The sequence below is a fragment of the Gadus morhua genome, chromosome 9, assembly GCF_902167405.1.
Source record: "Gadus morhua chromosome 9, gadMor3.0, whole genome shotgun sequence".
Lineage (NCBI taxonomy): Eukaryota > Metazoa > Chordata > Actinopteri > Gadiformes > Gadidae > Gadus > Gadus morhua.
In genome coordinates this window covers 5283908-5299749 of record NC_044056.1, presented here as the reverse complement: position 1 = coordinate 5299749, position 15842 = coordinate 5283908, and the positions used below count along the sequence as shown (strand labels likewise).

Here is a 15842-nt window from a genome sequence, read left to right as displayed (position 1 = left end):
TAGAGTTTAGGTCCACGTCTAGCAGCAGTAGGAGGGGTTTCGGCCCGGAGTTGACATGTGAGAATGACTCAAGTTTTTTTTCTTACCCATTCCGAGCATTGTTTGCTCTCCTCTGCCCTGGCAACGCGAATTGGAGCCAAAGAAAAGAAATCCACTGCCGGGGAGTGTCGTAAGCAATGGCTTTACTGAATAATAATAAACGACTGGATTTGTAGCAAACCGGTTATCCCGTTTCCGAGGAATTATCTTTCTCTCATTCCGAAAGTAAAAGAATAGTGTATGGACAATATAAACAATTGCTTATATGCCTAACTCTTATAGACTAGGCTTACAAAGAAACAAAATAATTTAGGCTTTGTTCAACTGTATTAAAGTACCCTTGCTTTTGTAGAGTGGATGATAGTGGACGTGAGGAAATGTGTGTACGACAACTAATTCCTGAGAACGACCTGATCACAACTGACTCTTTATAATGAAAATTACAGCGCCCTCCGCTGGTCATCTATCAACACTGTTTCTGGTTAGAAATTGACAGACGGCGGCGCTGGCCAAACAATCTTAAGAATTAACTTGAGGCCGATTCTATTTCTTTTTTTTAGAGTGATGTATATTGTATCCTACAATATACATCACTCTAAAGATTGGGCCTCAACGAAATGCCTTCAATTTGTAGGCAAGTAGTTCCCTTCTGTGTTAGCATTCTGTGTTTTGTTTTGTTTTGTTTTTTAGAACTATACAGTATAAACATCCTCATCGCTTTTATTATGTGTAATAAAAAAAAGGAGCAGCAGTTTCCCAATGACAGGAAAGCCGACAGGAGTCACCAGACATTGAATGACTCCTGATAACATTGCTCATGCCTGACAATAAAACACAGACATATTGCTCACTCTCCGAGTTATGTTTTGCTATCAGTTAAAATAAAGAAACACATGTAGGCTATAAACCCCCCCTTCACTACCCCCTCCTTTACTGTGCCACAGGACAGAGATCACAGTCTAAATGGCCTTAATCTGTTTCTATTTGTAGGTTTTGATGCTGCTCTTCACGTGGGAGTGTAATTATCCTGTAACACACGCACGCACGCACATCTGAAGACGGGCCGTCCTGCAGTGTGTTAATGTTAACGAGCGGCTGGGGGTGTGGACTCTAGCAGGGCAGGAAGGGAGTGCAGCAGGACAGGAAGTGAAGGTTAGCAGGGTAGCTTGAGGGGCAGAGCTCATCCTCTCTGACGCACCCATTCTTCCCCGCTGGGCTCCGGGTCTCCCGGTGTGGAGGCGGGGCTCCGCTGTCTGACTCTCTGATGTCATGGCAACCCGACCGTGGGTCACCGGCCGAGAAGATACCAGAAGGAGCTAGACAAGGCCATATAAGGGTGTGTGTGTGTGTGTGTGTGTGTGTGTGTGTGTGTGTGTGTGCAAAAGGCGGTGTTTGGTCATGGTCCGGAAGCTGACCATGTTTGTGTGTGTGTGTGTGTCTGTGTGTGTCCGTGTGTGTCTTTGTATGTGTGTGTGTGTGTGTGTGTCCAACCGGACTGACATGAATGCTGATTTAATTGCATCTCTGAAGGGCCTTGTTAAATGTCTCTTATGAGCCGACTTTGATTACTGTCTGGATAAGACTACAAGCCTATGTATGTACTTGAATGTGGCCTATCGCTCTCATAGTGAATTGCACAACATTTATTTCCGTCTGCATCAACGCAAGACGTGGATGCTCATCCCATTGCATAAACATGCACCCATACATAGAAGGTTCCAGAGGTTTCAACGGAACCCACAGGTGAAATGCTCGGTCACAAGCATTAATTAAGGATCTTCAGATCCGCTAAATACAAGGTTGAACAGCTGAAACCTTTACATTTCCTGTATTTCCTATGTATTTAACTGATAGCAAATGCAGTACAACCTGTACTGCTAATGCAAACAACAGTTGGAAATGAGTATACTTTGTCTGGAGTGAAGTTGTGTGACTGTTTCACTATTCAATGGGGGTCATTTTGTGTTAATAGATTGTGGGCGATAACCTGGGTGTACATTGTCAACACTGGACAGGAAGTGGCAGCTGGCAGAGGAAGTGGGCATGAGTGAAACAGGAAACAGGAAAGGGTCATTATATCCAAATGGCTCAAATGCTTTGGCCTCTTTCTTTTTTAATGATCTATTAGTTAACCCTCAATGTGGAGTTGTGCCAACTTTTACTTGACTAAATCTAGCAGATGTGTGATACTATTTATTTATGTGCGATAATATATGAATTGGGATTAATTGTCATAATAATATTATTATACCAACTATATTATTAAGCAAATCTGTCTGTCCATTTTCCTGCGAGCACACAATCTCGGTGTCAGCTGTTCGGTGAACATGGATTCCCGACCCCCAGTCAGAACAAGCTGCTTGATCAGCATACTCCATTTCAATCGTTTGGGAGTCACTTGGCTTACAGCAACACGCACGCACGCACGCACGCATGCACACGCACACGCACACACACACACACACACACACACACACACACACACACCAGGAACAGATGTCTTGATGATTTCCAAGCAGGACATCTAAATATTATACTGATGTTATTACACATTAAAACAGGCATAGGGGGTTTTAAAACACATCTACTGTTAAAAAAACACATTACTCACATTAATGTCACTTATATTGAATATTTCCAGTCTAGATGAATCATTAATCAGGCCCAGAACAGCTACAGTATTTTGTAAATGTGTTTATTGGAAAAACTTCTCTTTTCCCCCACAAATATGAAAAAAAAGACATGGCACGAGAGAGTTAATTTTTGTAAAGGCCATGAAAATAGCTAAACAAAATGTTGTTTTCCTTATATGTCGAATACAAAACCACTGAGAAATGTTCTTACGTAGCACACAACATATAATATGATAAAATGGCTAAATATTGCAGTGAAAACATTGAAACACTTAAGACAACATGACAAGCAAAACCTCCAAAGTAAAAATAACAGTGTAATCCCCTTACAAGTTCGGAAATTTCAATCGTATAAAAACAACAAACCTTAAATGTAATAGGCATGAAATAAATACATCACAACAACTATGTCTGAAGAAAAGGATGAGAATGACGAAATACCAGCTCTACTCCTGGTTCCCAAAAGTACCTCCACTTCGGTGAAATGGTCCAATTATCTGGGTGTCACAGAAAACAGAATGTGTTACTTAACTGGTCATGCTCCGACACATTTGTCACAGCAGAAGCCAAACTGCTCAATGTCTTGTTTAGGACTTTTCCCAAGGTTCATCGTGCTTCAAAGTTTGCTTATAGCATCGTAACTTTAGGATGGTGCAATGGCTGGCTAGGGTGATGGACTTCCAGCCTGAAGGTTGTAAGGTTCAATCACCAATATCCGCAGGCACGGTCTCCAAAATGCCTTATCCCAACCTGCTCTTTTAAGACATGTATCTGAATCATGTGTGAATTGGCTCAATGACTAACTTAAGGAAATAAATAAAGTTAAGAACAAAAAATGATGCACGATGAAATGTGCGTACCAAATATTCATTTTCCAGGCCTTCTTGCTTCAAGTTTGACCTGCGTTGATCTCACATTTACATCTGGAATACAGCGCTTCACAGCTCTCTCCATCGTTTAAACCAGCCACCAGCATCTACCGGCAGTACAAATGTCCCAGTGGACGAATCCACCTCGCATCACACCAGTTAGTTGGCGCTAGTTTGCTGATGGGTATGAATTATTAATCTGTTTGTAGACTAGAAGAATACACCATGAAACAACTAAAGCTTATAGGTCAGCGATCTCTACCCCAGGCGGCCCTGTGTGGGGTCCCCGACCCCTACGACCCCACTGGCGTATAGAAGAGGCGTTTACCTGTCCAGGCGGTTGACCACGTCCCGGACAGTGTTGATGAGGCCCTCGTGCTCCTGGGGGTTGCTGACCACGATGCTGTGGAGCTTCTTCATGTAGGAGTCCACAGAGTCTAGGGTGGGGGTCTCTCCACTGCCTGGGGAGGGCAAAATGCACGCTGGCCGTTAGCAAGCACAAGACTAGCCATTAGCAAAACTAGCCATTAGCGAACGCCGGCTAGCTTTCCGAGAAACGCAGAGCTAGTCGTTACTAAACCCAAAGCTAGCCATTGGCAAACCCAAAGCTAGCCGTTAGCAAACCCAAAGTTAGCCATTAGCAAATCCAATGCTAGCCGTTAACAAACCCAAAGCTAGCTGTTAACAAACCCAAAGCTAGCTGTTAACAAACCCAAAGCTAGTCGGTAACAAACCCAGAGCTAGTCGTTAACAAACCCAAAGCTAGTCGGTAACAAACCCAGAGCTAGTCATTAACAAACCCAAAGCTAGCCGCTAGCAAAGATAAGCTTGCCGCTAGCGAAGGACATCAAGGATTCAAGGTTATTTGTCCATATCAATATGTGCAAAAATCGACAAAATTAGGGAATTACTATGGACCGAATTGGAAACTGGCTCTACTGAAAATGTAGCATGCAACCCAACAAGTTAGTGGTGTAGGTTGTAATTTCAAAACTCAGATACTGCTAACAACATCAAAGGCTATTAAAGTCGTCTGGCATATCAACGCGTCAAAAAAGTGATCAAACCTTATCCACGGAATTGGATATTAAAGAAAGGCTTTTTTGATATAAAGAGACGTTAAATGTGCTCCGAAATAGAAAATGGGTGGTATGTCAAAACCCATGTAGCGTGTACTCACAGTGATGAGTCCCGCATTCACAGCCTGGCTTTAGAGTGCTCACTAAAAGTGCCTAGAGTTTTGGCCTCAAATTGGTGCCGTGGGCAAAAAGAAATCGGCCTATTATCCGGTGACAGCGCCAGGATCACCATGACAACAAGGCTCACAGCGCAGGGTTTTATTACATCGTTATATCCGGCTCCCACAGCTCTCTGAAACGGCATAATTACCACAAAAAAAAAGGTAGGCATTCCTCTGAAGTAGAAGAGTTTTGCACCAAGGTTGGCGTTAGAGCATCCTTCTGCCCTCGTTAATCCAAAAGGCCAATGTCTTTCAGGATTCATGGAGTTCATGTGGTAACGGGCTGTGCCTTAAAGGACATGACGTCCGTTATTCTGTCTCAGGACAGAGCCACACAGGTAGGGCTGGAAACATTTGAAGTGTTAATCAAACAACACGTCGCTACAACAGCTTGACACCCTGTGCCTTGTGTGCGCCTGGCAAGAACAGAACATGGGTATGGGACTCTTGGTCCAGTGTGGCAGACCCTCAGTCTCCTCCCTCCCTCGACCCCCAGCCTTAGTCCCCTCCCTCTCACCCCCGGCCTTAGTCTCCCTCACCCCCCCCTCCCCTCACCGGGCAGTGGGACGGAGGAGAAGCTGGCGGCGAGCGCCTGCCGCAGGGTGTCCAGGTGCTGCTGCAGCAGGCCGTTGCGGCCGCGCTCCTGCATGACGTCGCCCTCCAGACGGTCCACCGCGCCGCGCATGTTCTCCACGTGCTTCTGCAGCGCCGCGTTGCGCTCCTCGAACTCCATGTTGGTCTTCCGCAGCCCTCGCATCTCAGCCTCGCGGGCTGTGGGGGGGGGGGGGGGGGGGGGGGGTACAGAGAGCATGTATGTTAAAGTTCCTCCCTTCCGTGTTTGGTGCATCCAGTAAAAAGTCATGGCCGCAGCACAAGACCCCACAACACCCACCACCCCTTGTCGGTGATTGGTTGGAATTAGGGCATATTCGAAGTTAGTTTGTTTATTAATATTCAACTATTTATTAATAATATTTTGACCATCAAATGCCTTCAGTAAGACCTGGATTGGGCTTCGCAAAGTTTGTTTACCGCGTTGCTATGGTTACCGGTCTTGCGTGTTCCAACGGTTTATTAGGTTTCTAATAAATCGCTGTCTAATCAATACTTCATTCACTGCCTCTTCCGTGGTCGTTACAATATAATGAATAGACTGCGTCGGGTTCTCCGACGTCTCTCCCTCTTGGCCTGCCCATAACAGGTTCGAATATTAAGGGCTGCCTAATATTGGTTCGAATTTTGATTTATTTTTTGATATTCGGATTATATTCAAATAACTTAGTCCGGAGTCAAAGCCCTAGTTGGAATACTTTTGGAACTGAGCAAACGTTGCTCATCTAGCGCAACGAGGGCAGTACCCTCGTTGCTCATCTATCCGTCATACATCTAGGTGGACACACCCACCTATGATGTCAGACGAGGCAAAACAGCTTGTAACGGCTAATCACACTCACACCTGGTGGCATTATAGGTCACCTTTAACACGTGTGTGCATGCAACAGACAGACATGCAGAACCTTGAGTCAGTGCGTCTACAATGCATGTTAATAAACGGGGTCAATGACTTGGGGTTAAGCCAATCATTAATAATGGTAAACCATAAACTCAAGTTAGGTAAATACTGTTAGTGATTCAGCTCCCTGGAGCATAATACGACGTGGAGAACTCGATCATCACACCTTGAATGGATTACGGTCGGTGAATCGATTCTGCAAATGCACCACAAAGATTGGAGTTTCACATCACCAACCGTTGGTGACCGAGAGAGTGTCAGAAGACTTCTAAAACTCCGGGAGAATACCTGAAACAGGGGTTTAGTAAATCCCTCCCCCTACCAACGGCCTGTAGCACCTGGAAGGTAGCTCGCCGTGCGTTCAGGTTCCCCTTACCTTTGCTGTGGTTGAGGAACTCTTCTGTGAAGATGGGGATGTCAAACACGGACCTCTCCTTCCCCTCCACGTCCTTCTGGGGGCAGAGACAGAGAAGGTGGAGCAGGTTTTGAAGAGGCAGTCTGGCTCATGTGGTGAACAAGTCCTGAAAGTTTAACCGGCTACATGGTTGGTCTTTGTGGAGGAAAGTCAGAGGACACTGAGCACAGCATTCTGAGAGGGATGTGGAAATGGACTGAGACTATCGCTGGATGGACTATAGGCTACAACGCCAGCCATCACTGATACTACTAATATCAGAAGCCTGTTTTTAGCTGTTTCAAAAAAATCCTTCTGGCATTAATACCTCCTAATCATACAAATTATGCGTTTAGACAAAGTGCAATTCAGCTGAATAAATAGATGCTTCTTCACAAGAGAACACTTAAACATATTCATTTTTTAAAGGCTGTATTCTGCTTCCCACTTGCCCTCAAAAACAAACAATTCCGAGCCGACGTTCCCAGAGGAATACAAAGAAACACCAAGCCACCGTGCGACATAACCCTCCCCAGTTAAAAAACGATTTTCAGAAACCTTAATTACAACACTTGATCCTGAGCAAACACAACCGCCCCAAAGAGGATTAGAGCAACTTCAGCGCTCAAACAATGATTTGTTGAGCGACGACAAATGCGAAGGCAGGAGGCTGGCGAATGCACTGTGGGTTTATAAGGAGGCATTCAATTAAACGCAGGCCCTTTTCCGGAAAGTAAAATAAAGGCACTGCTTAGAGTGGAAACGCATTGGGATTCAAGTTTATGAAAAATCGATCGGTGACTTGAGGGTTTCAGCTGTGAGATTGATTCATTCAATACATCCCGGGGGGTTTTAAAATTAGATTGACAAGATATCGAAATGGTTGCAGAACAGAAGGGCCAGGAAGCAAAGGCAGAAAATTCAATTGTGTAGCAGAACCAAGAGTATATTCCTGTACTGGAGGATGATGCAGCTTGAGGAGCAATTGGGTTGGAATAAACCTTTGAAACTTTTGTGATTTGGATAAAAGCAGCATTTCAATCTACAGAAGGGTCCTAGGAATGCTATCCTGAAGCAGCAGCCTCCTTGTTTGCAAGAACATACTACTGACGAAGTCAACAGAGGCCGGGACCTCACAGCATTGTGTTTCACCATAGCGTTGCAACACGGTGTGAGGTCAACCTCACGTTCCCTATAGAGTTGCATGGAGTAGTGACACAGCAGGCAGGGTCGTGTGTTTAAACGTCCAGGTGTACACCAGGACGGGCATATTCGAAGTTAGTTTGTTTATTAATATTCAACTATTTATTAATAATATTTTGACCATCAAATGCCTTCAGTAAGACCTGGATTGGGCTTCGCAAAGTTTGTTTACCGCGTTGCTATGGTTACCGGTTACACGGTGTGAGGTCAACCTCACGTTCCCTATAGAGTTGCATGGAGTAGTGACACAGCAGGCAGGGTCGTGTAATAGACATCAATGAAACTCAAAGGGTCTCCGGCCTCTTCCTTACACTGAGAATGAAGTCACTCGAGGAGTGGACGAAGATAACTCACCTCATGATGGTTGTCGATGGTGACCTGGTGTCCGCCCTCTGAGAAGGAGAGAAACACAAGTTCTAGGTCAATTTTACACACCTATACAGCCCTGTTGGCCTGGGGGAGGGGAACAGCAAGAGGACGAGGCTGCCGGACTATCACGCCTTAAAATGGAAATAAATCGTATTTTATTCCACCAATGCAACCACAGCTCCACCAATGTAAACAACAGCCCATTGATAGATGCAGATCTATAAAAATTATATCTCCCTTTTTTAACTTTATTCTACTACACTCCGGACCCAAGTAGCCGGCAGTACCCTCGGCTCACGAAGGCATGTGTATACATCTACCGGTAGTTATCTTATCCGTTTATGTTTGGTGAGCTTTTGCCTTGACCTGCACCGTTTATAGTTCTGTAAACAGCTGCTTAAACACCTTATTTACCTCCAGGGAATCATAAAGTCTTATCTTATCCCAAGTGCTCCCGAAGCCCACATCACACTTCTCCACGGAGCTCGTGTGCAAAGATACTCCCAGAGCTTAGCAACGCCTCACAGTTTATACATTTGTTTTTTTGGGTACGCGATACTGCCCCCTGGTGTACACCTGGACGTTTAAACACTGGCAGCTTGGAAGAGATCAACGTCTTGACCCTCCGTGCGGCTCTTGTCGAACACGTGGTTCTCAGAAGAGTGAGTTCAGCCTGTGGAGGAGGAGGAGGAGGAGGTGGAGGAGGACATGGAGGAGGAGGAGGAGGAGCAGGAGGAGGAGGAGCAGGAGGAGGAGGAGGAGGAGGAGGAGGAGGAGGAGGAGGACATGGAGGAGGAGGAGGAGGAGGAGGAGGAAGAGGAGGAGGAGGAGGAGGAGGAAGAGGAGGAGGAGGACATGGAGGAGGAGGAGGAGGAGGAGGAGGAGGAGGAGGAGGAGGAGGAGGACGAGGACGAGGAGGAGCAGGAGGACATGGAGATGGAGGAGGAGGAGGAGGAGGAGGAGGAGGAGGAGGAGGAGGACATGGAGGAGGAGGAGGAGGAGGAGGAGGAGGAGGAGGAGGAGGACATGGAGGAGGAGGAGGAGGAGGAGGAGGAGGAGGAGGGGGAGGAGGAAGAGGAGGAGGAGGACATGGAGGAGGAGGAGGAGGAGGAGGAGGAGGAAGAGATCATAAGACGGCCCACCTGTCCGGTGCCTCTTGCCCTTCTGCTTCTCCTGCACCTTGCGGGTGAAGTGCTTGTAGGCCTCCGTCTTCTGGTACTTCTCCAGCTCCCGCATGTAGCGCTCCTTGTCCCGCTCCGCCTCCTCCAGGTAACGCTGGGGAGGTTGAAGGAGGAGATCAAGGGGAGGAGAGGAATCATGATTTGTGTGAGGGTCTAGTATCTGTATGTTGCAATAAGGATGGAAGAAAAAAAAACAGTGTGTGTGTCTGCGTGTGAGTCTGCGCGTGTGTGTGTGCGTGTGCGCCAAAATTAACTCATTGAACATTCAACAACTGTCATTCACTCCACACTTTGGAAGAGAAAACGTATTAACAGAGTCCATCATTATGCAAAGGTGCTCCTATCACGAGGAAGGTGCTTCATTAACCGCGTTCTTCGACCTAGCTCCCCTGACAGCTAAGCCCATCTACAAGTCCTAGCAGGCTGCTATCGCCAATGTCCGCGATGCCATTATGCGTGTCACTGACAAAGTGACACTCAGTATTACGCTTTAAGTAGAACTTGGCGAAAAAGGGGGGGAAATCCTGGAGTACGTGGACTTTGGAATAAAAAGCTGTCGGTTGTAGAATAAGGGTACGGTAGATACTGGGAGAGCGGCCAATTAGGTTGGCTGCATAGGAGACGTTTCCTCCCGTTGATACATTTACATATAGATTATGTCGTCCCGCATCACATCCTGTGAGTCTGTGAAAGTGATTATGAGGTGCTGTGTGGAAAGGATGTTATTTTAAAGGATTTGCATGAAACTCATTGTCTCTGCATCCTGTAGCCAGGTATGAAAAAGAGCATCAATCAGAGGGCTATCAGCGTTGCTATGAAGGTTGCTGCTATGAAGGTTGTTTGCACGTCGCATGTTGAATATGCTTTAGACTTTTCGTTCCATCCAAGGAGTAAAGAAGAATAACACAGAAGAAATCGGGATTGTACTTCTGCTGGTATTCTAGTAGCAAATTGCTACCAGAATAATAATTGAATCAAAATACAACCGCGCCTTGTAAAATCAGCTAAGCACATAACATAATAATTACCGTTAGTTTTGGACTATTGAAAAAGCACCTCCAAGGTAACGAGGAAAATAGGCTAAAGCACTCCAGGCCAAACAAGCGAAACAAGCGACAATTAATCGGGAAACATTGGGCCAACACAGAGCGAGCAACACAGATTGGTGTAGAGACAAAAAAACAAAACAGCAATCTGTCCTCCTGTGGGACGGACAAATGACGTCTGGGCTCCTCGGAAGCCGCTCCACCAGATGCCAGGCCTTGCGCTGTAGCGTACAAAAACGACCCAAATATTTGCCGACTCACTGAACACAAACTCTGCCAAACCCGATTCCCACGGGTCGAAAATACCACAACAAAAACAAAAAACGCAAGCAAGTTTGGGCCCTTTTTCTTTATTTCGTTATTTGTTTTGTTGTGCTTTGCCTCTTTTGTTGTTGCTGCGGAATCATCGCCGCGCATCCCTTCCTCCCTACCTCCACCGCTCCCTCTCCCCCCTCCCCACTGACCTGCTTGTCCTCGGGGGGCAGCTTGCTCCACTCGTTGCCCAGCATGCGGGTGATCTCCGGGAAGGGCACGTCGGGCCGGTCCGCCCGCAGCTGCTCCCGCCGGTCGTTCATGAAGCGCACGTAGCCCGTGAGCGGCGCCTTGGGGGCGTTGCTGTCCTTCAGGGGCTTCTTCCGCTTGGCCTTGGTCCAGCTGCCGCGCCGGGGCTTCTGCAGCGGGGAGGGGGGGGACGACGACGACGACGTTGTTTAAAGGAAGCTGGCATAAGAAGTAGGCATACCTGGGCACACCTGCAGCAGAGCTAGGCTGAAGAGCTAGACGCACCTGGGCATAGCGGCAGCAGAGCTAGCCTGGAGAGGAAGGCATTCCTGCAGTATGCAGTCTGGGCACACCTGTGGTAGAGCTAGGCTGAAGAGCTAGGCTTACCTGCACTCTGCCTACCCTGGCATACCTACAGTAGGGCTTTGACTTTTGCCCAAAAATCATATATAAGTTTGTTTGTTTATTAATGTTTGAATATATTAGAATATTTATAATAATATTTTGACCATTAAATGCCTTCAGTAAGACCTGGATTGGGCTTCGCGAGGTTTGTTTTACCGGCGTTGCTATGGTTACCGGTCTTGCGCGTTCCAACGGTTTATCAGGTTTCTAATAAATCGCTGTCTAATTAATACTTCATTCACTGCCTCTTCCGTGGTCATTACAATATTATGAATAGACTGCGTCGGGTTCTCCGACGTCTCTCCCACTTCGCCTGCCCATAACAGGTTTGAATATTAAGGGCTGCATAATATTCGTTCGAATTTTGATTTATCTTTTGATATTCAAATTATATTCGGATAAAGTTCGGAGTCAAAGCCCTAAACTACAGTAGAGCTGGGTATTCCTGCGGTATCTCTTGGTTTGATTCGTTCGATTATAGTTGCACTCTAGAGGGAGTTCTGTGTATTCTTTGTCTTATTTTCATCCTTTGTCAATGTTGCTTCGGTCCCGGGGCACCCTCCTTAGCCATCTGGGATTAACAAAATACGACCTCATTGACATTCTGATTACAGCGGTTATACCGGCCATCAGCGCAACATGAATGTTTGAATACTTAATTATTTTATTGTGGCAATAACGCCCCTCGAACCATCATAAAAGACATCGCCTGAACAGTCCAAAAGTGCGTTGGACAGTGAGCCGTTGCACAAAAGGGTTCTTGTTTCGATATCTGGGGAATCAGTTGTTTACCGGTAAAACATGGATGTCACGCGACTGAGCTTTTGATGCAGGCGCATAATAGATACAGAGACCATGATGCAATTAACTTCATGGATGACATTGTATATGGACGATATGGCAAAATACTTAATCTAATTGATGCTCCGGGAAATAAATGGAATGGCCTGTAATCGCAGTAGGTTGTTACCATTAAAGTTAATGATTAAAATGTTGAAGCTTGATTAAGAACCCGATTGGTTGGCGGTTGTGTGTGCATGTCGACATACGGAGATTGTTCATTTGACAATGCAAACACTCCTAGGAAGGCAAGCAGCCCCCACTGTTCGAGTCCACGTAGTTCTTGGATAGCATATTTAAGGACCTAGGGATATATATATAGGACTTCCGCATCATATCACATCGCAATGACTCCTTTCCGGATGTCATTAAGCATAGCAATGTTATTGATATGTTTCTTGTGGAGTAGAGGTAGGTCATTGTTTAGTAATTATCGTGAAATTACTTTTTCATTATGGGGACACATAACTGTGTTTTTTAATCTGCCACAGTGTTTCTCAAACAGGATGTGGCAGAACAACGTTTGGATTAGATTAGGTTGTGGCATATTTACACAGATTTAGGATTGAACAGCAGTACAACGCTCGCCCTAGAGGAATCACAAAATGGGTGAGAATCGCCACCAAACAATCCCATGATGCATTGTGATGAACATCATTCTGGCACCCTGTGAGCCCGCCTCTCACCTCTTCTCCATTTCTCTGGCTGCTGTTGTCGGTCGTCGCCCCAGGCGAGCCTGTCTGCTCATCCATGACTCCTCGGCCAACAAGACGGGCCTAGACACAAAATATAACAACATATCACGGTTAGCATAGGAACGATAAGCCCTCAGCGTATAGCGTGAGGTTACACGTTCAGCTTTTTTTTGCCAAGAGTCCGAGCGAAGTGTGGCCAACATGGACTGACAGTTGGTCAGGTGGGAGACAGAGCGAGGGAGAGTGTTGAAGTGTGGGGAGGACCGTGATGCCACAGGGCATGGATGCTGCCCAGATCAGCAGAATGTATTCTGGATTCAGAATGACTTGACCCCTGTACGTCATCCAACCAAACCAATCCTAAAAAATGGACAGGTCAAGGATTTCTCTGATTAGGAAGGAATGTATGGCCATGTGCAATGTGTATAGACAAAATCGAAAGTCCAAACTCTCGGTTAATCCAAGAGTTAGTGTTAAAACTAGCTTTCAAGAGCTTTGAATGCTGAAGAAATATGTGCTATATCCACAGCAGCAAACATATTTTCTGTCAGAAAAGAGACTTAGTGCGAATGACTGTTCTTTAGAATGTAACAACGTTTTGCTTGGAATTTGATAAGATTTGGTTGCGGGGACAGGGAATTACTGCACAGAAAAAATATGATCATGCACAACTATTAGTCATAGCTTAAATGGTTATTATCACCACACAGCCTGTGGCGAGAGCTTGAAATAGGTAGAAGGATTATTGTGATTTAATCTCTGACCTCCTCATATACATAGGAAGACGTCATATCCTGGATTTAGCCAAATAAGCTTGTGGCATTAATCTCTGCATACAACGTATACATATAAACGTGTTAAAGGCAAAGCAACATAATAAACAGGAATCTTTCCGAATATATAAAGCCCTGCCTAACCCATTCTAGCATCGTCAAGAATAACAAACATTGAACCATGTTGTGTTGCAGTGCCCCCCTGTGGCTAAAATCCTATTTCACACTGCTAGATCTATCAAATGATCGGTACATTTTGACAATATGCACCCTCGTTCAAGCTCTTATTCTTAAAATCACATTACATTGTTATTGTGTGATACTATTATAAACTAATAGTGATATGGTTAGGGATGGAACACATGAGATATTATTGAAAAATGTGTCTGCTTTATTATTAGATTAGGCGAAACGTAGACTCAATGTCCAGAGATGTATACATCTAGAGAGACATCCATATTAAGGTTTTTTTACACAGTTTAGTGAACTTACTATCAATTGTTCATATAACCCAACATGACATGCAGCTGACTACATTGAATAAAGAAACTCAGCAGACAGCAGAAGCTGTTTCCAGCGTGGAAACCTCACTGATGACAACAAACAGGAGCTGGTTCAGCATCACAGGATCCATCCGTGTCACCAAGCTGTCTCTACAGTCTACGAGTCGTATACACGTCATTATACCCCCGGTGTTTTATGATCCCGGGTGTTTAACCATGGGGTACATTAAATGAGCTGACTGGCTCTGAGGCATTAGCGATCATTTAGTTGCAAACAGCTGCTGTCAAGCGGGATTTGCGTGCATTCAGATCCGACGAGAAACTTATTTTCTACACGTATCCACCGGTATCTTGTAGTATGGCTAGAAGTAAATGAATAAACGCCAGACGTATAAGCATTATTACGGTTCTCGGTTAGACAGGACTCAAAAGATGGCAAGCCTGTTAGCTTGTTAGCTCGCCTCAAGTCCAGTGCTCTGTTCTTAATCTTTAATGTGGTACATGGTTTGTGTGAATAGAGGTTAAACACTGGCTCGTCACACATTCACATTCAACCTAAATATTCGATCTATACATGCCCACAACGAACCTTTTTAGAAGCAGTGCTCTGCGGTGGAAAGGTGTAGCGTTAGGCTACCTTCCGAGGGATGTTTGCTATCAAAACAATGCGCTTCGTCCCCATAGAACCGCCTCGGATAGAAGAGGAATCTATGCGGTTGCTCTGGATTGTATTGCTCAAGTAGAGTTAAGGGCCGTCACATACATTTAGTTAACGTACGATGATTCTGTTTATAATTCGTTCCTCACATGAGGGACAATACGAGGTTTAAATTAAGTTATAAACCGCAATTAGCTCAATATGTGCATGTTGTTATAAAGCAGTGACCATTTAAAGAAAACCAATGCTACATTGAAAACAGTGTCTTCAAATGATTTGGTGAATTGTGGCAGCTGTATCACATCGGGAAAATGTGTGGATTAAATCATTACTCGTTGTTTCATAATTTGCCTATAGAGCATTCTTTTCTATCTGCTCTATTTCTGTGTCCCATTCTTGTTCGACGAGAAAATGACTTAAATAACGTTTTGCTTCTCTCTGCAGTTTACTATAGACATTACATGCTTTTTTACTATACGTTTTTCCGATTCTGACAGAGCACAAGATTGTGTATTGTGTTAGAAAATAAAAATGCTTATTTATTTTTTTACTCACTATCTGTAGGCCTATATATCTCTCTGTGGGGTTCTGTCATGACATACTGCATATACACATTGCATCATTGAAAAAGAGTCCTGGGACTCAAATTAGCTTCTCTCTTAAAATAAAGGTTGATGATTGGAATATGTTAAATCCGGCTGACTTGCATGGCCCAGGAATCGGAGAGCTCTAAGCTACGTGGTGCCATCGCTGCTAATGATCATTTACAAGCTCATGTGCCCACGCCCTGTCTCCATCCCATGATCAACCATGCAGAGAGCTAACAGCCCCTGAAGGACATCAAAACAAACCCTTGTCTTGCCTCTGAATCCCACACACGCCTGCTCATATACAGGTCAAAGAGGGCCACTCTAACCTTCAGCGATATACGGCCCTAATACAATTGAACTGATTCTACTGAAACTTTCTGACATTTGCAT

At 45.2% G+C, this 15842-nt stretch overlaps 1 protein-coding gene across 3 annotated transcripts; it reads right to left on the bottom strand.

Moving 5' to 3' along the window:
- Window positions 1-2717: 2717 nt before the first annotated feature.
- hmg20a (high mobility group 20A) lies at window positions 2718-14912 on the bottom strand. Of its 3 annotated transcripts, none has more exons than XM_030366606.1 (9): window positions 14794-14912; window positions 12920-13009; window positions 10952-11158; window positions 9403-9535; window positions 8246-8283; window positions 6671-6746; window positions 5337-5552; window positions 3870-4002; window positions 2718-3169 (listed from the first exon to the last, which is right to left on the bottom strand). In XM_030366606.1, exons 2-9 carry the CDS (start codon window positions 12983-12985, stop codon window positions 3166-3168), a joined length of 873 nt encoding a protein of 290 aa, XP_030222466.1. In that variant the 5' UTR covers window positions 12986-13009; window positions 14794-14912; the 3' UTR covers window positions 2718-3165. The 3 variants fall into 3 exon arrangements, with proteins under 3 accessions (XP_030222466.1, XP_030222469.1, XP_030222468.1); XM_030366609.1 differs by having other exon boundaries at window positions 6671-6743; XM_030366608.1 differs by lacking the exon at window positions 2718-3169 and having other exon boundaries at window positions 3866-4002.
- Window positions 14913-15842: the final 930 nt, after the last annotated feature.

Bases quoted from the DNA above. Each gene is read 5' to 3' on its own strand.
- hmg20a (XM_030366606.1), bottom strand. From the start codon at position 12,985: ATGGATGAGCAGACAGGCTCGCCTGGGGCGACGACCGACAACAGCAGC. The intron at 6,747-8,245 runs GTGAGTTATCTT...CTCTGCCCCCAG, and splicing joins CCATCGACAACCATCATGAG to AAGGACGTGGAGGGGAAGGA. The intron at 5,553-6,670 runs GTAAGGGGAACC...CCCCCCCCACAG, and splicing joins GTTCCTCAACCACAGCAAAG to CCCGCGAGGCTGAGATGCGA.